The 26,358-nt window shown below is 42.2% G+C and overlaps 1 protein-coding gene across 1 annotated transcript in view; it reads left to right on the plus strand.

Annotated features, from left to right (window-relative positions):
* The first annotated feature begins 22,325 nt into the window (after positions 1-22,325).
* Positions 22,326-26,358, plus strand: part of TAFA1 (TAFA chemokine like family member 1) — a 317,166-nt gene continuing 313,133 nt past the window's right edge. Inside the window, exons 1-2 of the mRNA XM_045022951.1 lie at positions 22,326-22,422; positions 24,556-24,676. Of these exons, the coding sequence (XP_044878886.1) occupies positions 24,559-24,676 (118 nt within the window). The 5' untranslated portion in view covers positions 22,326-22,422; positions 24,556-24,558. The remainder of the gene's footprint in view (positions 22,423-24,555; positions 24,677-26,358) is intronic.

Raw genomic sequence — 26,358 nt, forward strand, 5'->3', positions numbered from 1 at the left:
AGCATCATGACTTTTTCAGCCATAATATTGCCTGGTCAATGTATTGCTTGCCTATTCCAGTTTCACATGTACTCACTATTTTGCTCTGAAGCTTTGAGAATACATACTTTGTATTTTGACTTCATTTTTTCATTTGCTGGTCTAGCTAAACCATGAGCCTGGGTGAGCCTAAACCAGGGGTAGGCAACCAATGGCATGCGTGCTGAAGGCGGCACGTGAGCTGATTTTCAGTGGCATTCACACTGCCTGGGTCCTGACCACCAGTCCGGTGAGCTCTGCATTTTAATTTAATTTTAAATGAAGCTTCTTAAACATTTAAAAAATCTTATTACTTTACATACAACAATAGTTTAGTTATATATTATAGACTTATAGAAAGAGGTCTTCTAAAGACATTAAAATGTATTACTGGCACGTGAAACCTTAAATTAGAGTGAATAAATGAAGACTCTGCACACCACTTCTGAAAGGTTGCCGACCCCTGGCCTAAACCATGAGCCTAAGGGCAACAAAAAGGATGAGGGGTATGGAACGGCTGCCATATGAGGAGAGATTAATAAAACTGGGACTTTTCAGCTGGGAAAAGAGATGACTAAGGGGGGGATATGGGAGAGGTCTATAAAATCATGACTGGTGTGGAGAAAGTAAATAAGAAAGTGTTATTTACTCCTTCTCATAACACAAGAACTAGAGGTCACCAAATGAAATTAATAGGCAACAGATTTAAAACAAACAAAAGGAAGTATTTTTTCACACAACACACAGTCAACTTGTGGAACTCCTTGCCAGTGGATGTTGTGAAGGCCAAGACTATAACAGGATTCAAAAAAGAACTAAGTAAGTTCATGGAGGATAGATCCATCAATGGCTATTAGCCAGAATGGACAGGAATGGTGTCCCTAGCCTCTGTTTGCCAGAAGCTTGGAATGGTGGGGATGGATCACTTGATGATTACCTGTTCTGTTAATTCCCTCTGGGTCATCTGGCATTGGTCACTGTCAGAAGACACTATACTGGGCTAGATGAACTTTTGGTCTGACCCAGTATGGCCGTTCTTATGTTTTGGGTGAACTATTCTTCATTCTATTGACAACATTTTGATGTTCTTCGTAAATGTTAATATGCTCACTGAAATGATTTACATGTAGTATGTGGTCACGAAACTACCTTGCTGTCTGCATCTGCATTTTGCTAAGGTTCTTGTCTCAGGCAAAATCTTTCTTCAAAGGCTGTTTGATTTTTCTTCTTTTGTTTTTTATTAGGGAAATTAAAAATACAGAACAGAGTCAAATAGAAAGCAAATCTGTAAGCCCAGATCCTCACAGATATTTAGGCACCTATCTAATCTCCCATTGATTTCAGTGGCAGTTAGGTGCCCATAAATACCACAGCTGTAGATTCCAGAGGCTATAGATGTCCAGAGGAGCTAAGTCCCACTGTACTTCTCAGTGACTCAAACCCTGGTCCCATTGATGTTAATCTTGGGTAACATTTTCAAAAGCACATAACTGACTCGGATGCCAAAGTTCTATTAACTTTCAGCAGGACTTAGGCTCCTAAGGTACTTTAACAAACATTACTTCCTTGTACTCTAGGGGCTTGTCTATACTACAAGCAGGCAGCAATCGATCCAGCAGGGGTCGATTTATCGCATCTGAGAGCTCTCCCGTCAACTCCGGTACTCCACCTGGGCGAGAGGCGCAGGCGGAGTCGACGAGGGAGTGTCAGCAGTTGACTCACTGCAGTGAAGACACCTCATTGAGTAGATCTAAGTACGTTGACTTCAGCTACATTTTTTACGTAGCTGAAGTCATATAACTTAGATTGTTCCCCCCCACTGAGTGTAGACCAGCCTAAATGTTGCGATATATATGATGGGTAAGTGCGTCTTCTCTTTGAAGACTAAGAAAGGGTGGCCCTGCCCTTTAGCACCCTCTTCTGGTCAAGTGTGGTTCTTCAGCACCCTGCCTCAGTTTTACCTTTTCTCAGCACCCCTTGAGAACTCCACATATTCTGCAGGTACAAGACAAAGTCCCCCTGCTGGTGGTTCTACTTTATTAAGTCCAAATAAACTAGAAATAAAGCTTCTTCCACCCATGCTCAAAATAAAGTCTGCCAGGCCTATAGTCTGTCCCCTCAGGTTCAGGGGTTGCACACCCCTCCTTCTTGGGTTCTGTGTTTCTGGATTCTCAGCAGCTTCCCTAGCTGTTTCCTTTAGGAACCCTATCAGCAGATTTCCCTTTCTTCCCTGAGAAAGGCTGAGAAAGGTCCACAGGTAACAGTCCCTCACTGCTGCTGTCCTCCCATTTAGAAGGCCCAGTTGCCTTCCCTTAAACACAATTGGGCACTGGACCCTGCTCCTTCTTAAGGGGCAGCCTGTGACAAGGGCCTTTTCACTTCGGCTCAGTGGAGTGATTTTAATAGTGACTCACTCTTACAGTCCAATATGTTAGTTTAGTTCAGATTAATGTGATTTTAATATAGTTTAATATAAAATTCCCTCTTGCACAAATGAGGCTGGTATGTTGAAACTTGCCCTGCAATAATTTTTGTTACTGAAATTCTGTAAACAATTTAATAAATCTACAAAATCTAGTGGAATTTCAAACAAAGCAGCAGATACTTTGTTCAGCACTGGCAATAAATCCTCAGTCTATCAGCATATACTGTTTACATTTGCCTAGGGGCCCTAAAACATTATGAGATTAAATGATTTTCCTGTTCCTTAGTGTCTGGCTGCCACAGAATTAAAGTGTTTCATGAATTTAATTGTGAAGAGAACAGTTTAACATTTTTCAGCCTCCTGTGGGGAAATGGAAAGAGGAGGAGCCCAGCTGGATGTTATGCTGCCTTTTTAAAACCTGGAGAGGATGACTACATATGGTCAACTTCAGAGGACCAGCACAAGGCTTATGGGCCATTAAAGACCCTCTTAAAACATCAAAATAAAGCTTAAATGTGATGTAAGGAGTGCATATAGACCTTGTGTTGGGTCACTGCTTGTGGGGTGAATATCACTCCTAGAGAATTAGTTGTTTAAATATCTTTAATAATTGAACTATTAAACTATTTTGTAGAGTTTTCCTGAAAATCAAATGGAGTCACTTTTAGTCCTCCATAAGAAGGTATCTTCTTTGATTGCACGAGCACCCCCCTGCCATTCTTTGTGGAGACAAAGCAAGTAAAATCTTGTTAAATACACAATTGCAATCTTTTGCTGTGGCAGCCGGGATGACGAGAACTACACCGCAGCTTAGATGTAAAAATAAATATATTTTTTTCAAATACAAAATTATTCTAGTTTATCTTGATTATCAAAACCAAAGCTTTAAGTGTACTGTACCATTTATTGGTACAATTTAGAGACTGAGAGAAAGGATTGCTGTAAAAGCTAGAATAAAAGGCAAACCACTAGTTGAACCTCTTTTAAACAGACAGCCTTTTATACTCCCACTTTCCCAATCTCTACTTTCTCATCTTGCTCCTCTTTTATTCTCTTTTATGTTTTGCAAGCAATGTGGGGAGAATTTCTTTGCTGGCTGCATGTACTTGCTTCTTCTGACTTCTCAGCCTGGAATACAGAATTCAGAATGTGACATTCACAACAATTTGATGCACGGAGCCTATGACGCCAACAAAACCGTAGTATTTTATTCAGCTGCAAACAAAACCAAAATTTTTTAAAACCTGAAAAGAGATTGGGGGAAAATATAAATAAGGATCAAAGGAGATAATTTTCAATTGGTGAGTGATAACATAGGCCTGTTTCATGGAATTAAATTTGTAATATATTTCAGTGAGGAATACCACATAATAAGCTTAACCTAAATTATCCTCTGTAAAATTGTCTCCAAACAAAAAGTAGAATTAAATGAACGTCATCTTATAAATATTCCAAATATCCAAGGCATTGAAGCAAAAGCAGCAGTAAGTCAAAGTGTTCTGCTGACAATTTCAGTGCAAAGCCCAGTGAATCAACGATAATGCACATCATCCCATATTTACTGTGGTAATTAGATTCCTACATTCTGTACTGCATGATGTGCATGGCTGTGTTTTGTTCAAAATACTAACAGTGTTGTTCCTTTGATAAAAATCTTGGGCATTTGACGCCAATTTAAGGAGATAGATAGATAGATAGATAGATAGATAGATAGATAGATAGATAGATAGCTTTAAATCTCAATAATCAGATGTGGACTATCCTGTCCTTCCAAATGGTGTAATCCTCTCTTTGACTGCAACCTCTATAATATCAAAACAAATGAATTGCCTTTAACTTATACCACCAGGTTAAGGATTATATTGGTGCAATGGCATAGCAGTACTCATTCATCAAAACAAAAGCCTGGATACCAGTTCAAGAGATGCGCTCAGTCATTGAAAATTAACGGGAACGTGGGCGAATTTGCAGATCGTATCACTAACGTCAGAGGTAACGGATGGCAAAGCCTGGGTGTTGGGAGTTGAAGGAAATAGAAGAGCAAATCTGAAAACAGAACAGACTGGGCACTGGAGCACTTCTCTCTCTCTCTCTTCATGTGGCACTGTGCTTTAGCAGATGGCAGCCTAAAAACAACATGCGCTGAGAGAGCTGGAGATGCAAGGCAAGAATTCCAACACCTACGCCACCATTCAAAGTAGTATTGTCTGTCAGGGATGGTGTAGGAAATTACTGGTTGCTTTTGTGTAGATTTCTGAAGCTGTTATCTACATTTGATCAGTTATGAGATGTTGGAGGTAAATTTAAGACAATTTTTTACACAGTGAAATATGAGAACAAGTCACAATATTAATCCATATGTTTTCATTCCGGCACTGGAAAAATTAAAGAACAGCATAGGCATTCTTATTGGTAGATCATGTAGCTATGTTGCTTATGAGAGACGGCAGTGAATTGAAACTGAAGAGCAAATCGTGATCTTACCATCTGCCTGCAAGGAATTATTATATAGGGTTTGCTGTCAGTCAACCAACCTGCTCCGAAGCAAAAGCAGGACAGTATATGAATCTTTTCCATGCTCATTTCATGCACTACTTACTTACTCAGAAACTAACCATCTACAGCACCGATATAGTGCACAAGCCTTCGGCGGCTGCCTTCTATCCAGCCCAGTAAACAAGGAGACGGTATTTGGAACTGGATGCTCAAAATGCTATTCTTAAATAATGACTTGGAGTACAACGCGCATGAATAACGTGTAGAATTAAATATGTAGGCCGTACAACATGGAAGCTCATTATGTGTATGATGAATGTAGGATCAGGTCCAGAATATTGAAACATACTGGGCAATATTCATCCTTTCTAGATACAGAGCAGTTATATCAGTGATGTATTTGGCCCACTGTGTTTTACATATTCCATGTTGACTATTATTTATTTTTGTCCTTATTGGGGAACCTTCCCTACCCTCTATTTTACACTTCCTCCTTAAAAGTGGCTTTGTTCATGTTGCCTTTCCTTGTTGCATTTGCATGGATTTAACTGAAGACAGAATTTGCCCCTAGTAGTCTGAACTACTTGACCTACTTGACCTACTAATGGGCTTTCTCACACACCTTTATTCAGGAGTATTCTTTGTTGAGTTAGGTGCAGTTTTTTCTAACCCGTTCACAGTAATAATAGTACTCTACTTTGTTGCGTCTTTCATCTGAGGATCTCCAAGCACAATAAAAATTTGAATTTAAGCCTCACAACCCCCTGTAAATGTCAGTGAATTTTACAGGTGAATAAAATGAAGTGCATATTGGTTGAGGCCACATAAAGAATCTGCAGAAGAGCTGGTAACAGACCCCAGGTGTCCACACCCCTGCCATGGGTATACAAAAAAGAGATATAGTGGCAGCTAGCAAAGAAATATCTCAATTTGTCAATGTTGTTCCACTACTAACTTACTTTGTGATAAAATAGAAGCTAATAAACAGGTTTTCAAATAAGCTATTTGGTCAATGACTAGGTGATATATTACAACTGAGATTTTCCCCTTCCACTGTGGACCAGTGCATACTCTAGAGACCTTTATCGTTCACTGACAGGATAGCAATCTATCCTTATAGTGCTTGTAAAAACCAGAACAGTTGTCTCACACAGCCTGTCTCATACACTCACCTCCTTTTTAATATGTACCAATGAGGGACTCCTTTCTGATGTTAGCTATTTGGGACAATGTCAGAATGCACCATACAGCAAGTATGCAGTGCTTGGTTGTCCAAGAAGATTGTTGATATGACTCTGAGTACATGAGACCACATTTTTGTCTAAAGACTTTTCAAAGTTAAAAAGTGTATTAAACTGATAACAGAACTCTATACAGCATTCTGTATTGCACAACACACACAATACAACTGTATTAATGGACCAGTAAAACCAGCCCAGTCATGTCTTAATATCATGATCTTAGTTTGACCAATAATGTTATTGTAGCCCCCAAACCTGCTTCCTTCTAGCCTTTCAGAGATGTAAGGTCATTAAGGAAGCAGAACTGGTGCCATTCCCCTGTACAGCGATGGCTGAATGGAGAGAAGCCTTTAAGAAAGTATTGTCACAGAACTGTGCCCCTCACAGGCGCCGTCTGCTTAGCTAGCTCTCTTTATGGACCGGCTCTAAGTCCAGCCCATCTCTGCTTCAAGGCTTGGCCCCTTTAAAACCTGACTGAGTGGGTCATGGGACATGGGACAATATAAGGCTCCTTGTTGCTCAGAATTTGGAAAGGACTGAAGGGAGTAGTAGCAGATATTTGGGCCTTTCAACAAAGGGCCTGGGAAGAGACCTATAGCAGCAACCAAATGACTGTTGAAAATACCCCAAGGAAAGAGATGGTGGGATTAAAGATGACCGTGGAAGAAGCCTTGTAGCCAAAGGCTGTTTGTGAGCCCCAGCAGTGAGGGGTGAAGGTCTGTGCTTAGGAAATGGACTTTTGAGCCTGGGGTAGTTGGAACAGTGTGGGCCTGAGGCCTGGTCTGTTAGCTCTACTTTCAAAGGTTTCTAGCTTGGGCTTTCAGAGAATGTTAGAGGAAGCTCTCCCTGTTTTACTCCTCTGTAACCCATAGAAGAGATTTTGTCTGGGAAGAGCTAAAAGATGGTTTATTTTGTTATTTTTGTTTATGCTGGAAGGAGATCCTTCTGATTTGGCTTATAGGCCAAATCTCCCCAACCAGCCTGGAGAAGACTGCCTTTGAGGAGAAGTTAAGACCATCCTGATGCTGGACTGGGTAAGCTGCTGTTACAGTGTGAATGCGATTTGGAGGTCCAGGGGCATGGTGGATCTGGCATCTGAACTCCCAGCGCTACTGAATTATTTGGCGTGTTACTCTGGGGAAGATTCTGTTTCCCAAACCCCCTCACTTGTCTGCTGGTAGTTTTGGGAGGGAAAAAAAGTTGTTGTTTTTTTGTCAAATTGAAAGAATCTGGTTTGGGTCAAATGGATCCTCTTTTGTTTGACCCAGAACAGATTTTTTTTCATGCTTCATTTGACCGGAAATGGATCATTTTGAAAGAGCTAGATTCACAAAACAGCCAGAGAAGGATGCGATGGCCTCCTTATCATTTTTAGCTAATAGTTAGGGAACTCAACTTGGATGTGTACAATCCAGGTTCAGTTCCCCTGTCTGCCTCATCTGAAGTAGGGATTTGAACTTGGGTTTCCATTGTAGGAGAGTGCCCTAACCATTATAGATGCTAGAACTAGAGGTGCTGAGGGTGCTGCAGCATCCCTTGGCTTGAAGTGGTTTCCAAAATTTAAAGGGTTTATTGCTTGGTTCAATGGCTCTCAGCATTCGTGCTAATCAATGGCTATGGGTTATTCTGGTGTGAGGAGGGATGCCTCTCAAACCTTCCTCTTGAAGATGTATTCCACTTTGTACAAATAGTCATCGGAGGAGGGTCTTGAACTTGGGTCTCCCACATCCTAGACCAGGGGTTCTCAAACTTCATTGCACCCTGACCCCCTTCTGACAACAAAAATTACTACACAACCCCAGGAGGGGGGACTGAAGCCTGAGCCTGCCTGAACCCCACCACCGCAGGGCTGAAGCCCTGGGGCTTGGACCCCAGGTGGTGTGTGGCTCAGGCTTGGGCCTCAGGCCCAGTAAATCTAACACCTGCCTTGACAACCCCATTAAAACAGGTCATGACCCACTCTGGGGTTCCAACACACAGTCTGAGAACTGCTGCCCTAGGTAAATGCCCTAACCACTGGACAATAGAGTCATTCTCTCTTTCCCTGACTCAATGACTATTCATTGTTATTATGAATGACTATGAATTGCTGTCACTATGAAATGCCACCCTGTTTTGTGTATGGCATCAAAGTCCTGAGAAAAAATTGCCTTGTGCTATTTGGTGAAGTTGAGTCAAATAGTTTCTTATTGTTCACAATTGCATTTTTCAGTAAACAAACGATTTGTCCAAAAAAATGTTGCCCACCTCTCTGGGATTTGGCCAATTAGACTCAAGTGTCACTTACTCAGTATCAGACAAACTATTTTTCAGTAAAATGACCCTGCATTATTGTTGCCCTGTAGTGGAATTCTCGTGAATGTCAATGGGACCTGAATGCAATATTACCCTTTTTTCACCCTAGCTGCCAAGCTACCTTGGAAAGGAAGCCGCAGACTAAAACTACCCATGCTAATGCTATAAGAATATAAGAACAGCCATTATGGGTCAGACCAAAGGTCCATCTAGCCTGGTATCATGTCTTCTGACAGTGGCCAATACCAGGTGCCCCAGAGGGAATGAACTGAACTTGGAATTAACAAGTGATCCATCCCCTGTCACCCATTCCCAGCTTCTGGCAAAGAGAGGCTAGGGACACCATTCCTGCCCATCCTGGCTAATAGCCATTGATAGAACTATCCTCCATGAATTTATCTAGTCCTTTTTTGAATCCTGTTGTAGTCTTGGCCTTCACAACATTCTCTGGCGAGGAGTTCCACGGGTTAACTGTGTGGTGTATGAAAAAAATATTTCCTTTTGTTTGTTTTAAATCTGCTGCTATTAATTTCATTTGGTGGCCACTAGTTCTTGTGTTATGAGAAGGAGTAAATAACACTTCCTTATTTACTTTCTCCACACCAGTCATGATTTTATAGACCTCTATCATATCCCCCCTTCATCGGCTCTTTTCCAAGCTGAAAAGTCCCAGTCTTATTAATCTCTCCACATAGCCATTCCATACCCCTAATAATTTTTGTTGCCCTTTTCTGAACCTTTTCAAGTCCAATATCTCTTTTTTGAGATGGAGTGACCACATCTGCATGCAGTATTCAAGATGTGGATTTATATAGAGGTGTGATGGGGCATCTGCCTGATACTGGTGGAAAAAGGGTTAAAAGCAGCCCTGGGGAGGCTGCACAGCAGACAGCCAATCAGTGAGGGGCTCCAAGGAGCAGCCGGTCAGGGCAGAGCAGGCCTATATATAAATAGAGCTGCAGGGTAGAGGAACTGTTCCCTCTTGGGAACCCAGGGAGAAAGGACTGGGTTCCTGAACGGCTGAGGGAACTGCCAGCACCCTGGACAGAGCAATGCTGGGTTGGGTCAGAGAAGTGAAAGGGAGCTCTAGCCTGACTGGCTGAAAGACTGAAGCCTGGATGCAGGGGCAGAGAAGGTGCTAGGGTAATGGGGAAGTGGCCCAGGGAAATGCACAATGGGAGTCGAAGGAGATGCAGCATGTGGCTGCCACCTAGAGTGTCTATGGGTTGGGATCTGGAGTAGTGGATGGGCCTGGGTCTCCTCGCCTCCACTAGCCACTGAGGGGAGTGGCCAGTGGCCAGTGAAGGGCTGCAGTTTGCCACAGATGTGAGTGGCTAGAACCTTGGGCTGCAGTTGGTGACAGAGGCGAGTGGCTGGACAGAGGACTGCTGCTCCCCTGGAAGCAGGGGGAGAACAAAATGGGGCATGGCCGAAGGGCTCTGTCCTGAAAAGGATGCTGTGATCCTTGAGGCGATGCAGGTCCGGAGCAGAAGTGACAGTAGGCGAGACACCAACGGAGGATGTTGCCCTGTGAAAAGACTGAGCTAATTCCCAGAATGACCAGCAGGAGGCACCATGGTGATGAGGTGGAATTGTTACAAGAGGCAATATATTTTCTGTCTTATTCTCTATCTCTTCCTTAATGATTCCCTAATATTCTGTTTGCTTGTTTGACTGTTGCTGCACGTTGAGTGGATGTTTTCAGAGAACTATCCACAATGACTCTAAGATCTCTCTCGAGTGGTAACAGCTAATTTAGGCCCCACCATTTTATATGTATAGTTGGGATTATTTTTTCCAATATTCATAACTTTGCATTTATCAACACTGAATTTCATCTGCCATTTTGTTGCCCAGTCACCCAGTTTTGTGAGATCCTTTTGTAGCTCTTTGCAGTCTGCCTGGGACTTAACTATCTTGAGTAGTTTTGTATCATCTGCAAATTTTGCTACCTCACTGTTTATTCCTTTAACATATTCATAAATGATCTGGAAAAATAGGACTGGGCCCAGTACAGACCCTTGGGGGACACCACCATTTACCTCTCTCCATTCTGAAAACTGACCATTTATTCCTATACTTTGTTCCTTATCTTTTAACCAGTTACCAATCCCTGAGAGAACTTTCCCTCTTATCCCATGACTGCTCACTTTGCTTAAGAGCCTTTGGTGAGGGACCTTGTCAAAGGCTTTCTGAAAATCTAAGTATACTATATCCATTGGATTCCCCCTTGTCCACATGCTTGTTGATCCCCTCAAAGAATTCTAGTAGATTGGTGAGGCATGATTTCCCTTTACAAAAACCATGTTGACTCTTCCCCCAAAATTATGTTCACCTATGTGTCTGACAATTTTGTTCCTTATTATCGTTTCAATCACTTTGCCCAGTACTGAAGTCAGGCTTACCGGCCTATAATTGCCAGGGTCACCTCTGGAACCCTTTATAAAAATTGGCGTCACATTAGCTATCCTCCAGTCATTTAGTACAGAAGCTGATTTAAATGATAGGTCACAGGCTACAGTTAGCAGTTCTGCAATTCCATATCTGCATTTCTTTAGAACTCCTGGGTGAATACCATCTGGTCCTGGTGGCTTATTACTGTTTAGTTTATCAATTTGTTCCAAATCCTCGTCTAATGATACCTCAGTCTGGGACAGTTCCTCAACTGTGAAGACCGATGCAAAAAATTCATTTTGTTTCTTTGCAATGGCCTTATCGGCCTTGAATGCTCCTTTAGCATCTTGATCATCCAGTGGCCAAGTGGTTATTTAGCAGGCTTCCTGCTTCTGATGTAATTCAAATTTTTTTTGCTATTACTTTTTGAGTCTTTGGCTAGCTGTTCTTCAAATTCTTTTTTGGCCTTCCTAATTATATTTTTACACTTTGTTTGCCCGAGTTTATGCTCCTTTCTATTTTCCTCACTAGGATTTAACTTCCACTTTTAAAAAGATTCCTTGTTGTCTCTCACTGCTTCTTTTACTTTGTTGTTTAGCCACAGTGGCTCTTTTTTGGTTCTCTTGCTATGTTTTTTAATTTGGGGTATACATTTAAGTTGAGCATCTATTATGGTGTCTTTTAAAAGTTTCCATGCAGTTTGCAGGGATTTTACTTTTGGGGCTGTACCTTTTAATTTCTGTTTAACTAACCTCCTCATTTTTGTGTAGTTCCCTTTCTGAAATTAAATGCTACAGTGTTGGGCCACTGGGGTGTTTTCCTCACCACAGGGATATTAAATTATATTATGGTCACTATTACCAAGTGGTCCAACTATATTCACCTCTTGGACCTGATCCTGTGCTCCACTTAGGACTCAATCAAGAATTGCCTCTCCTCTTGTGGGTTCCAGGACTAGCTGCTCCAAGAAGCAGCCATTTAAGGGGTCAATAAACTTTCTCTCTGCATCCCATCCTGAGGTGATATGTACCCAGTCAATATGGGGATAGTTGAAATCCCCCATTATTATTGAGTTTTTTATTTTTAATAGGCTCTCTAATCTCCCTGAGCATTTCACAGTCACCATCACCATCCCGGTCAGGTGATGGGTAATATATCTCTACTGCTGTATTCTTATTATTCGAGCATGAAATTACTATCCATAGAGATTCTGTGGTACAATTTGGTTCATTTAAGGGTTTTACTTCATTTGATTCTATGCTTTCTTTCACATGTAGTGCCACCAACACTCCCCCACCAGCACGACCTGTTCTGTCCTTCCCATGTATTTTTGTACCCTGGTATTACTGTGTTCCATTGATTATAGACTACAAAATATTTATTTATCATGTTCTTAATTTTTAATATTCTTTTTTAAGAGCCTAAGTTACCAAAAGTCACTAAATGAATATCTAGGATAAATAGGGGCATGAGATAATAAGATGCATAGTGATGGCTGTCTCTCATGTGGTCTAGTTCAACCAGAGAACCGTGCTTGCAGCAGGAATTGCTGGATGAAATTCTAGTGCCTATGTTATGCACGTGGTCAGATTAGATGATCAGCACGTCTCTCTGGCCTTAAAACCCATGGATCTATTGTTCTTATGATCTATAACATGCAAGATGGCAATACTGTTTCTTCTAACTGATGTGCCATCCATTTGGAGTAAATTGTTTTCCCAAGTTCAAAAGGATTCCCGTTACAGCATAAAACTCTTCTTTCCTAGCATTACTGTTCAAGAACTTCCTGTCCTGGATGGTTGTATTTTGAATATATTGGTTGTTAATTAAATGTCATGCTCCTTGATGATGGGAGGTACTGTATTGTTGATTCCTTTTGCTAGGAGTTAGCAGAGAGCACATGTCCCCATTGCTTGCGGCTGGCAAATTATTCATGAATATTGTTATGTCCTGTCCTATGCATAGCATTCTATTTAGTTTAACAACTTTCAGTACAAAATTCCTTGACAACTATAGCTTTTTCCCTCTCCCACTTCTATTGTAGGCATGATGAATCTTTAAAAGGAACAATATATCTGTCTCCTATGTATATGGGTCACGACTAGATCTCTCTTTAAAAAAGAATAACACTTAAGGTAGGTCAGGAACAATAACTCTTGAAGTCTTTCCTTTGGCCTTCTACTTTCCTCAATGTACAAATTAATTATTTTGTACCTTACACTTTCCTATTTTAAAAAAGTGACGTGATATTTTTATCTTTTTTAAGCAGTTCCAGCTAAGCTAACATGCCTGTAGACCTTTATCTATGGAAGAAGGGATTGGCAGAACAGCTGCTTCTGCTGAGCCATGTGAGAGCAGCTGAGATACCAGTTGCTAACTGCATTACAAATACTATAGCTACCTACAAGAAGCTATTCTTGCACTGCCTGGTATGTTGTCTGGTTGTACTCTGCACAATTAGCAGAGTCCAGCTATTAAAAGGAAGGTGGGCCTTTCTTTCTTCCAGGGGATACCATATGCCATCATATAGTCCTGGGTGGGCATAGAATCCTTTTAAACGGTCACAGGGGGTATTTGTGTGTAGGTAATATTTCTAAACCAATATAGTTTAAGTGGTACCAAAAACTGTGTAGACAAGACCTTCAGCTTGTGTGGGAAGTGGTTTCCCTTTATGTCCACTTGCTTCTGCCCTGCTTCCTTCAGTCTGCAGGTCTGTGTGACACATGCTGCTTTGTTACTCCAGAGACAGGGCATGCCTCTCTCCCACAAAACAGTAGGATTGAGGCTAGATAGGAAATTGCTGGAGTAAGAGGGCAGGGAGTGGCAGGGCTTGTGTGCCAACACCACCAAGATTTTGGGCTGTATCCTGGGCCCCTACCTCCATTCTAAAGAGCTGGGGTTGAAAAACAAACTTTTTTGGGTACAGCTCTTGCCTCGGGCCAGCAGACTCGGTAATTCCAGCAGAGAGAGTCCATGTGCCCCAGATCAGAACTAGAGAGAGAAACTCTAGCAAAAAAATGCAGTTCCACCAAAACTGAAATGCTTCCCAACATTTTGTTGCAAAAATTATGTTTTGGAACTTTTTCCTGAAAATATCAAAACAGCTCGTTTGGACACTTTGGGGATAGAATGTTGTTGTTTTTAAATGACTTCATTTTGAAATTTTGTAAATGTTGTATTATAGAACGTAAAAAAGTTGGAACTGAAAGATTTTGATAAGTCTTCATTGAAACAAGACATTTCAATTGGCCCTTAAATTTTTTCTTTCTTCACAGATAACTTTAGAAAGTTTGGGGTTTTGTTCCAATTCAGAACAAAGCCAAATCTTTGCAAAATGGGAGTTCTGTCCTCTACTTCTGAGCAGTCATGGCTGGCATCTCCCACTGCTCTCTCTGCTGGTTTTCACTTGTGGGAGGCAGGCAGCGTGTCCTGCCCTGAGGAGACCCCATGTTGTGGATCAGACGGGGAGATGACAGGATGGGAGGGAGAGTAGGGGATTAGCACTATGGGGGAAGAACAGAAAATGATACTATAAATGAAGGGGGATTTGGGGTAGTGGAGCACCCTGTAGGAGAGGAAAAAATGATGGAGGGAGACTTTGCACAAGAAGGGAAAGGCTAGTGAGGGAGGGGAATGAAGACATACCAGAGGGACATGGTGGGAACACAACTGGAAAGGTTAAGGTATGTTGAGGGGATATGCCCCATGAAGATCTCAGAAGAGAAGGCAGACCTATTGTGTCCCTCTTCATAGAGGCCAGCATGCAGACCACAAGCCTTTCCCTCCAGCAACCGAAAGTGGGGGCAGACATTTCTTCCTACAACCGTGGCAGAGTGGGCTAGGAAGAGAGGGTGCACATGCGCTTTTTGCTTTGGCACTGTGTGCTTCATCTCAGAACCCACGATACTGCAGAGGAGGAGAAGAGAAAGTTGAACTTTCCCCAAAAGCTCAGTCATTGGAGTAAATGAAGGAGGCTGATGTGACTTCTCATCAGTTTACTGGCATCTGAATTCACAGTACTATGAGGGTAAGGGAGGGGAGTAGCCTTTTTCTGTTGAAGAGGCAAATACTCATGACAAGGCTACACTAAATGCAAACTCCCAGAGATCTAGGACCCTGACAGAACAGAGGAATAAAACAAATGGATAAGCAGGGGCACAAGGCAAGCAGCGCACGACACACATTTGGGATTTTTTTCCTACTAAAAATCGGTATGAAAGGATATTCTGGATAAGAGGATTTAACTATCTCTGGTCTGTCTGTGGGTGGTCAGTTTGTTACTCTTGGAAACACAAATGAAAACAGCTCACAAGAATGGATTTCAGGCAATACCCACATCTGTCATGCCTGAAAGGGATATTTAGAAATTTACTGAAGAGGACATCTTAGAGAAACTTGGCTAGTAAAGTCATGATAATGTGATTTTAAGCCAGACCAGGCATCAGGGACTTGTGCATTTCTAAAGGAGTAAGCCAATTACATTCCCTCTTAAGTATAAATAGATACATAAACATGGGCAAACAGAAATATCTTTCACAGAGTGCAGATTTCTGTCTTCAAATGTTTGAGGCTGTGCATACTTTCCAGAGGAAACCTTAATACGCTAATTAAAATGCAGTCGTTGTCTCCAGTTAGGGTGACCAGATAGCAAGTGTGAAAAATCGGGACAGAGGGTGGCAGGTAATAAGCACCTATGTAGGAAAAAGCCCCAAATATCAGGACTGTCCCTATAAAATCAGGACATCTGGTCACCTTATCTGGAAAAGTAAACTGCTAGCGAATTAAAGATGCATACTTTTTAAAAAGAAAATGAGTCAAACTTCTTTGCACAAACAACATTAACATACAATGTGGGTGTTCTTGGAAATGACATCACTGTGTAGGTTATGTGTTACTGAGTTATAAGGAGATGTGTGATATTTTTGGGCCTTGCATTTGAATTGGTTATGCTCCAGAATCCCCTCTCCTCCCTCCATATTTTGGTCCTTGAATCCCTCCCCTGTTGATTTAAATCTATATTTGGGCCCTAACTTTCAGAAAGTGGAGGCCAGAGGACCTTGTGTGGGTGCTTTTGTCAGCCTGCTCTGCATATGAAATTAACAGAAATGCACGTACAAAGCAATAACTTGTGTAACTGCACATGCCATTATCACATGGCGTTCAGGCCTTTATCATCTGGCTGCCCTCCTTATTTAGGTGGTAAAACCAAGGGGAAGAAGCGAGTGAATTAAATAGTTATTTATCTAGAAGGCCCCTCTTTAAAATTTGCTTTTGGAACTGTCCGGCTTCTGCTACCAGCCTGAGGAAACCTAGCGCTGCCGTCAACTCAGAGCAGCTGAGTATTGGGCGTCTCCCGCTCCTGTGATGCTCTGATCTTTGGCAGCCCTGAGCTGCCTGCCTGCATCCCATCTGAGATCTTGCATATTCAGTGGGGCTGTGGACGGGGGTCAGTGGCCATGGCTTCACTGGGGCTGCTGTAGCAGACAGGCTTTGCTCCTTTCTTCCTGCTCGCCCTCTGGCGCCAGGCCAGCATGGAGCTCTCACTGAGGCACTGGTGCCAGCAGCTGCTAGGGTGGGGAACAGACAGGGGGCCAGGGCCTGGTAGAGAAGAAAACTAATGGGATGAGGGACAGACTTGCTCCATCAGTGATTCCTGCCCTTTCCCCAGTACCCCTGACTCCTGCCAATATCCTGGTCCCCGTTGGCTCCCAGCAGCCCAAACTATCCTTGGGTACCCCACCCCACAAACCCTCCTGATTTCTGAGGTGTATGAGGAATAGGCTCCTGTTTCGCACACACCTGCTGCCACTCGACAGGGGGAATCCTGTGAGGGGGAAATCAAGGACTCCCTCCCCCACATCCATGGAAAAACATCCCACGCGAAGCACCTGAGAGTATGGCATCTACATCAGCCTGCCCTCCCCAACCTCCTACTCAGCTCTAGTTCCTCCTCCCTGAGGGTCACGTTTCTCTGGCACATTTTGAGGGGGTGGGATGATGGCCAGGGACAGCCCAGCCCCACCTTTAACTCTGCTCTTTTATGTGGACCTTCTGCTGGAAATCCCTCCTATCAACAAATCAGCCTTAAGATGGGTGGAGTTTTCCCACAGTTTTCAGGAAACTCTGCCTGTAATTGGCTTCCTCTGCGCTATGAGAAATCCCACCCAATGGCACAGGCTGACGGGCACGGTTTTTTTCTAAAATATTTCAATCTTGCCTTCAGTTCCCCTCCACATTAATCAGGTTAGGGGACTTACTCGGCCTTGGTGTAGGCTTCTCATGCTCCAAGCCCTCTCTTGCAGCTCCTGGCACTGGGGTCTTCCACCTTCTGCTGCCTGTGGGCTGCGCTTTCCCTAACCCTCCCCACCAACCTTTCCTGACTTCAGGACCCTATGAAAGACAGCTGGAAAATGGCTGCCTGCATCCATCTTCACCTTTGAATTCCCCTCTTGCAACAGGGGAAGAGGGACATGGAGTGGGAAGACAGAAGCACAGAAAAGAGGAGCCTGTGGAGTGACCCCTTCCCGTGGGGTTTCTGGGCTATGTGATTTGATTTGCTGGCTGGATCCGGTTTAGTTGGAATCTTCTTCCCTTCCTGTGTGAGGTGCTTGTCCTCCCCTGGGCGCAGCTGCCCTTTTAGAGGCTGACTGACCTGACTGTTCAACCTGTAGGCCTTTTGAGCCCTGTATATTTGTTGCGGCTGCTCCCCCCCTTTCCCCCTCCATCCCCAAGGCTGTGGCACAGACCATGATAATCTAGGAGGAAACACGTCCTGACATGCCTGCTGTGTTTAAAACAGTCTCAAACCATCCCTGGGGGACATCCAGGGAACAGCAAAGCCACCTACCCTTGCCTGTTGCAGAGCTGTTTATCCCACCCCTCAGTAGGGATTCGATCCCTCCTGCCTGCCTCTCTGGCAGGAGCTGCCGTTTCACCTGCTCGGTGACATGACCCCCCAACCCTGAGTGTCTCTCAGATTCCTCCTCCCAGATTCCTTTTGCGAGGCAGCTCACGTTTCTGTAAGTCTTGCGCTTATGGTGTTTGCCATTCAACATTCACACTGATCATATTTTTCTCTCTCTTCTATTATCGCTCCTAAATTTGCAGCCCTGAATTTGACCTGAGGGCTCACGGTTGCAGGCCGGTCTTTCTCCCTCTCCCCTAGAAGCCGCTGACATCGAAACTGGCTAGGCAACGTGCTCAGAGCCACTTGTCAGAGCTGGAAAACATGACACTGTATCTGGCTGGAACAAGGCAAGCGGAGCCTTCCCACGCCTTGTCGGTCCATTGAAATTTGGAATTGGCAGAAAAGACACCAAAGCAGGTGTGAGAATGCCACGGCAGGACTTGCCAAGGACTCCTCTGTTCATGTCTGCGATGCCAGGAGCCAGGGCAAGGGAGAGATGAAAAGTGCAGGCTATTTAATATTCCCTCCCCTCATGAAAGCAACATGTCCCCTGTTTCTGAAGAGCTTGTCCTGTGCCACAGCGGCAGCTGTTAGAAGTTGTGGTGGCATTAGCCTCTTTGTGCTGTGAGTTAGCAGCACTTGGCAGGGTGACAGTTACACTGTACTGTACATAACTGTGTACCTTGCATTGATCTGCCAGCGCCTACCCTGCTAAGGTGTGTGGCCTGATCATTTACCCCCCTACCCCTTCCTGCCTCCAGAGGAGCTCCTCTCTGGGAATTCCCTCCTGAACCCCTTCTCCTGGCAGTTCAAACACTCCTCCTCTTTCCCAGGCACCCCTGCAGCTCCCCTTTACCCATGTTCCCACTTCGCCTCCCCCAAACACCGCCAGCCCTGTATTGCTCACACACTGTGGTGGGGAAGAGTTTGTGCTAAACAGGCTCCTTACTTCTGCATACTGACACTCAAGCTAAAACTACAGCCAGCAGCTCTCGGCTCAAGATTCAGGAGAGCCCTGCATTAGGGGTGACCTTTTGAACTCTCCAGCTACACCCAGCACCCTTAAATAACAACAGCAGCTGCTCCACACTGTTCCCCAGAGACTTTAACCCCCCCACCTCCTCTCCTACCAGCTTTTCCAGACCACTCCTTATCCGTGACTTGCTGCAGCATCTGCTCCCCACAGCTCGACCAGACTTGCTGCCCAAGAACCCACCATCCTCAGTGACTGCTCCTATCACCTGTAGATCCTCTCTTTGGAGCAATTTCCACAGATCCTTTTCCCCAGAAATGCTCCACCCTTCCTGGCCTCCCCATACCCCTGTCTTCTTGTAGCTCCCACATACCTTCCTCTCCTCCACTCCAGGCAATGCCTTCCTGCACATGCTCCTGGCTCCCCAAACACCTCGCAGGAGCTGAGTAAATGGGTGAGGACAGTGATAGGAGTGAGTGACCCCTGCCACCGACCCACTGCCAGTTTTATAAAAAACCTAGGGAAAGTCCGGGGAAATAACGTTGTTAAACTGGAGAGCAGGATGAACAGCTGCTACAATATTACATACCTTTACTGAAAGCACCTAAAACACACCATAGACTTTTAAAAGCATGAATATTCAGAGTTAGCTTTCTACTGAAAAACAAACAAATGCAATGGTTCTGTGTCCGTTGCAGTGAGTATTGCCACTATATTGCCAAACAAGAGGACTCCTATTTTTTTTTAAGTTTGTCTAAAAATAATAAATTGGTCCTTGGAAAAATTCAGGGTCAAATTTAGCGGGAGTGTAAATGATGGGACAAAGTATACCATGGATGTAAGTGCTAAGACTAGTGAAACTTGCACTGACCCAGCATTCTGTAGGTGAACCATGCAGCTTAATTTTTAAGCAGAAGTAGGTCACTACAGGAATTGTAGCAGGAAAAACCACCACTAGGAAGGTGTAAGACAAAGTAAGTGGTAGAAGAAAAGGGCTGATTCCTTATATGTTCCTGGCAGCTATTTTCCTGCCACACTTCTTTATACGCAGCCTGGACAACTCATCAACTCATCGTGAGCCTCATGATATCTGATATTCTTAAAGCCCCAGTTTCTGGAGTCATGTGGTTATGTGAGACTCTCGGCTTTCTTTTCTTTGAAAATATGTTTTTAGCCCTCATGGCAGTGGAGCATGGGTAACTGGAAAACATAGGCAAACATAATAACCCATTTAAAAAATGTTAAGCCTATCTGATGATTTTTGGTGGCCTGCTTCATGGTTTTTGAACAGCCGAGTCATCTAATGCTGTACAAGTAACACTTATTTTGTACACTGCTCACTGCCAAACTGGTGCACACTACTCTACCCTTACCCCTTACACCAATGTTTCCATTGCTATTGAATTTGGCCCAACCCACTGCGAAACAACAAAGGAGATTTAATATTAAACCAACTTTCTAAAGACGTTAAGGGCTGGAGAAACGCCAGCTTAGAGTTAATGTTTACTCACCCTATTATGCCTAGAGCATGTTTAGGGTCTCAAAGCAATAGCATGGGTCTTATTCTTGGCTCTGCTGATGCACCTGGGGATTCCCTCGGTGTGTCAGTCTCTGCCATGGGGTGGAAGCAGCTACAGGAAAAGAGTATGCCTGCAACAGTCTGCATTTCTGCTGGTCCTGGCTGCCAGACGGCCCTCTGGCCTGTAGGCAGTTGAGTGTAAATTAGAGCAGTCCTAAGGAGGCTGAACCGGTCCCCACGGAGTCCTGGAGTTGTGGAACCACAACGTTGGCATAACAGCAAGTTTGTCCTCGCCCACTCTGGGTTCTGTATGAAGCACAGCTCAGCTGTATGTTCTGCAACAGTGACCCACATTGTGGTGAATTCAGGATGGCGCTGAAACTATAAACTCTTGAATTCCCTTCTTTGTCAGTGCAAGTCACGCCCCTGTTGCGTTATTATATCGGGGCTGTAATAAAGAGCGGTTATGATGCATTGTGTCACAGATCAATGTAATGGCTCTGTCAGTCTGTCAGGCCAGTCTCTTCATATGTATTACACAATAAAATAGAATGGCTCCAAAGGAGGCATTAAAATCAGTCAAGTAATCACAAAGCACCTTCTTAATAAGACTCTCCAGGAAAGCTGTGCGCTCTGAATGTTTGGAAAGGAAGTGTTTGATAGTACAGGTAATTATTATTGTTGTTTAGTGTATGCATTTGGTAAGCAATGAAAGTAGGATTTTTTTATGCCAGAAATGATTAAAACATATCGTGTTACAAAGAAGGTATTCTGACATATTATTGTATGTACTGTATTACTTAGGCACTGTGCACTTAAAGTGAAGGTTTCAGCTTTAACTTCCAATATACTTGGTTTTTTGTAGGCTTAAGTCAGCGCCTTAATGTTATCAGATTAGTATTTAGTGGTGTAGTGAGTATATAAAATGCTGTTTAAAAAATAATTACATATAGCTCAAGACGGGAAAAACCAGTACATTCCTGTAAACAGCCACTTAAGATGTGGGCAATAAATAAATGACTCTAATAAATAATTTGTCATGTCAGAGCGTAAGCATTTGGTAGGATGTTGAAGGAATGGAGGGTATTCTTTTTCCATTGCATCCTGAGGTACCTTCAACATGACTGGGGGTTAGAAGAGAAGATTTTACTGAGCACTGGGACAAGCTTTTGGAAAGCTTATACAAGTGCATAGGACTCTTCACCTTCCCTCCCTCCCTTTGTAATCCCCCTTCCCCCCCCCCGAAAAGACACTATCGCAAATATATGTTGCTTTCTAACTTGTGAAATTATATAGACTTCCTTAAATCTGTGGACTGACTTCATGGATTATTTCTAGCAAATCCGTGGAAGAATGAGCCCTGAGAGTAAAGGGTCAGTAAATGCAATTAAAGGGTCTCTAATTTCCCATTGGCTACTGCAAGTAAAGTGTTTTGTCTTTCCACATACACTGGTAGCCTGCTTGTGTCACACTTTTCTGCCCATTCTTTTCTTTTCAAACATGCCCTCCTTGTGGTGAAAAGGAGTTTTTCTTTCTTTATGTATAATGTAAAAAATATCAGATGTGCTGGCATTTAAATGCTACTCCAGTTGTTAACAGATCGTGGGCTAGTATAGCAATTCATTGTAGCTTGTAATAGAGGTAATGTCACTTTAAGACATGTGATACTTTACAGAGCAGGGATGTATTGAAATAGACTACCGGTACTTACAGCATTGTATAGCAATCCTGCTTTGTACATACAGCTGCTTTACTCTGCATTGAATGCACTATAGTGAGGCTGCTCTGTCATTAAACATAAACTGATCCTCATCTTTAAGTACACTGGAAGCTGCAAATTATCTCAAGATCACTTCAAAGGTCTCATCAAACAGAAGGTGACGTTAGGAGATGATTTAAAGGTGAAAATGACAAGGTTTCCACCCCTCAAACCTTGGCCACTTTTCTGACAACACAGTCTGAGAGCTCTGATGTCTTCTTTACTCTGGGAATAGGATTGGTAACGAAAAAGAGAATTTTTTTTTTAATCCTGATAAAGAAGATTATTGGGAAGCTATTTAAAATCCCTTATTGTGGTACAGATGGATTTTAAAAAGTGTTAGATCTTTCCAATGAACACTAATAGAGTACTCTGCTCTTGGTTGGATTACTCAGGTAAGGAGCTTCTTTAGGATTTAAGATTCAGAAAGCAGATCTTGAACTCATCTGATAATAACTGGAGGAATACTCACTGTTGTGTGTGTGTGTGTGTGTGTGTATATATATATATATTTATATTTGCAAGAGGCTCTCTTTGCATAAAAACAGTGTGTTCGACAGCAGTTGTAGTGAGGTGACTAACAAGTACATGAAGAAATGAAATGCTAGCAAGGAAGGAATGTTGGGGCTTAACAAAGTTAATTAAAATAACCTAGTTTGAAGAAGGATAGAAAAGATGTAGCAGGCTAAGAGTGAAAACATGGGGTGGGAGGGATTTCAAAGTCATCTATTCAGTGTGGTTAAGAATATGATCCCTGGAAACATTTTAAAAAAATAAATAGGAGCTATTGGGAGACTGTAGAAGTTTGGCTTTGCTTCACTGTTTGGCTAGGGTTTTAAAGTTCAGGTTAAATAAGAGCACTTTATGCTTGAAATATCAATGCATGTTAGAGTCACCTTTCCCTTTTATGTCATTGTACGAAAGCATGGGAGCACCAGAAATGATTAAAAAAAGCATTAATTTCTGAAGACATGGGAGGTCTATTGTGAGCTATCTGTTTGGAGGGGGTTGAATCCATGTTGCACTATTACTCAATCTGAAAACAAAGGAGGGAAAGTATACAAAAGTAAACAGTGGGAAGGAAAACTAATTATATGCTGAATAGTGCATATGAACAGGGAAGCAAACAGCCTCATGGTGAGGAAAATAATGTTTTGCTATTTTGCAGTTAATTATACTTGTCAGTTTATTTGGGTTTTTTTCCATCTATTAGTCTTTAAAACAATCCTCAAATACCATGCTTATTTATTAAAATAACAAAAATGATCTGTGCATATATTTTATTGACACTTATACACTATTAAAAATAATAGAGATGCTTATTTCCCCAATAAAGAAATCCTGCTGATAGGTCATCTTTTGGATTTTACATTGGTTGCCCCGATCTTTCCTAAATGCATAGAATGTTCAGTGTGAAGAGAAGATTTTTAGCTTTAAAGTCTTCCATCCTCAGTGAACATGATGTTCTGCTCATTGGATTATTAGATAGAAAGTGGCATCATGTTATTGGCTGAATAAGGAGAATGCCTGAAGTTTGATTAATTTGGCAATATGAAATGCAGCAGAAGGTGTTATTAAAGGAACTGGACGATATGTAGCGTAGCTGAGCCTTGCAAATTCTACAATCCTTGCAGGTATTGAGAAGGAGCTGTTAAAGTTACAAAGTCTGAGAAAATTTAATCTATTAGTATAGTAATAAATGTATGGAAATATTCACCCACATACAATATATCAAGTAGTCAAGCGTGCCAGCACTGGGAGACAGAGAAAGAAGTACACCATTCCTTTTCAGCAAGAGTCTGTCTTTAAATTTTGACACACTCTACCTTATGAAAAGATCAAACCTCCTATTTGCTACATATACAATTCAGTCTGCCCTTACTATTGTTCTTTATGAGCATAGGCCAAACAAAGGGAAGCTGATTTTATCTGGGGATTAGAACACAATTCTGAGAAACAATTACTTTGTTTAGTAGACAGCATTCATTGCAATTAAAAATTAATGTGCACAGAAGTCAAAAACAATAATCTGTTACCTACTGGGTAGGTATTTGCCTTGCAGCCTTGGGGATGGAGGATGCTTAAAATGCATCTCAGATAGCTGATAATGTTGTATGACTATCCGTAATGTATTTAAAGTAGTTTTGATACTGTCTGAGGAGCTCATTTTTTTGGATAGTATCGTAATTTCCCCCCCTGGTAAGTTAAATTGCAGAACAGAGTGGGAATATTTCCCTGGCTTCTATTTATGTTGTTTTTCTTCAAGTACTTGGATCATTATAGTTTCATTTGTGCCACTGAATTATTAAAGTTACCAAGTCTCCCATGCTGACATCTCTTTACCTCAACTCCCCTTGTTTTTGACATGACCTTTGTCATATAACCATTGCAGCCTGCAAGGGGGGAGAGGCAGGGGGAAATCAGAGGGTGGGAGAGGAAAGAAACAAAGACTTTATAAAGGTAAAAATACTGTTGTAATCACTGCTCTAAGGCTATATATAATAACGCCTGTCTAATATTTCATTTAGAGAATGGCAATGGTCTCTGCAATGTCTTGGGTCCTGTATTTGTGGATAAGTGCCTGTGCAATGCTACTCTGTCAGGGGTCTCTTCATCACACTTTCCAGCAGCATCACCTGCACAGACCAGGTAGGACCAATCAGCCACAGGATGTTGTAAGATTACAGGCACTCTATCCGTGCACTTGTCTGCCCTGATAAATGGTTGAATAATCATAAAAGTCCCATTTTGTTAGTGAGTTGTTTGTCTATGTATCTCCAAGTATCTTGCGGATCAGCCTAATGTATGCCTGTTTGGTATTGGAATATGCCTCCTGTTAACATCCTTTTCTAACAACTTCTCAACTCGGGAGGCTGATCACAGGAAACCCATTTTAGATAAGAATTTAATTTCTCTGATTATTTATTTATTTATTTATCTATTCATTTTTCGGTGTAATAACAGAATAAGTTTTGTCCCCCAGAAGAAATCCTGGTGGCAGAGCTTTGTGTAACTTTATTTGCTGCATCTATGCCAATCTGGGCACAAACTGTACACTTGCACTGATGTGAGCCAACTTCTGATAATAGCTGAACCTTTTCACTCTTCCTGAGGTCAGTGGGGTGGGCTGGGTCTAGATGAGAGCAGAATTTGGCGTAGAAGTTTTAATCTTACTGATGACTAGCCATGAGGTTGCAAAGGTGCAACTCTGAGTAGAATTCAGGCCTGGGTTTCAGTGGGGCTGGATGGGTGTTACTGAGAACAGGTTATAGTTTCTTTGTGTATGGAACGGAAAAGTCAACTGATTTTCACTGACACGTCAGACTCTGTATAAATATTTTCTTTACTTTGACATTCTTCAAACAGAAATTGTTGGTGTTAATTTTCAACGGTAATTACATTGTGAACCACATATCATATGCAAAATGTTGAAGAAATGGCACATTAAAGCTCATTATTACCAATAAGTTAGAAATGAGAGAGCCTCATGTTGTGATTTCACATACTGTGAACCCAAGGAAAGGAGTGAAAGTTCTTCCCAAGAGAATTAGAGATGAAACGGAGACTATTAGCTGGTAATTACACATTATTTAATTTGTAGAAGCAGGTAGATCAAAGCAGAATTAGGATACGGTTAACATTTCCAAAAGTCATAGGGCTTAGCCTCCTAAATCACTTAGGCACATTTGAATAAAATTGCCCTTAATCTTTAGCAGGTCTAACGTGCTGAAATGTTTTTTTCCCAATTGTTTTCACTGCTCAAAAGTGATAGGGTTGTTGTTTTTTGGGGTTTTTTTTTGATATCTTCTTGCCTTCTCTCAATAATGTAACATAAAATAAGTATAATCATAGCCTGGAGGGGAATGGTTCTAAAAATTCGACCCACAGGCTTTATCTAATGAACAACTATTATGTGTTTTATGTTGGCTTTAGTAGCGGGTGTTTTAAAGTTAGGGAATACATCCCGTTTTGAATGTTCTTTTCTGGAATACACAGAGAAATGCCCAATCAAAACACAACGGTGAAATCACCATTGGTGAGCTGAGACTGTCTCCTGGCTAAATAAACAAACAAACAAACAAAATACTTGCATAAATAGGTAAAAGGAAAATGTAATCCCATTTTGTAAAATCTGTTGAAACAAGCAACATTATGAGAAAAAATGAGAGCCTGGCAGATCCAGAGCTTTGCCACATTTGCCTAAGCTTGAAAAATCACTTCTTTTATGAAGCAAGAACAGTCAGACACTGAATGCATACCAAGTATTGGGGAAATGTGGAAAATGACAAATCTTTCACTCAGAGCTGTGATACAGATACAGTGAAGGTTTT

The sequence above is a fragment of the Mauremys mutica genome, chromosome 7 (assembly GCF_020497125.1).
Source record: "Mauremys mutica isolate MM-2020 ecotype Southern chromosome 7, ASM2049712v1, whole genome shotgun sequence".
Classification (NCBI taxonomy): Eukaryota; Metazoa; Chordata; order Testudines; family Geoemydidae; genus Mauremys; species Mauremys mutica.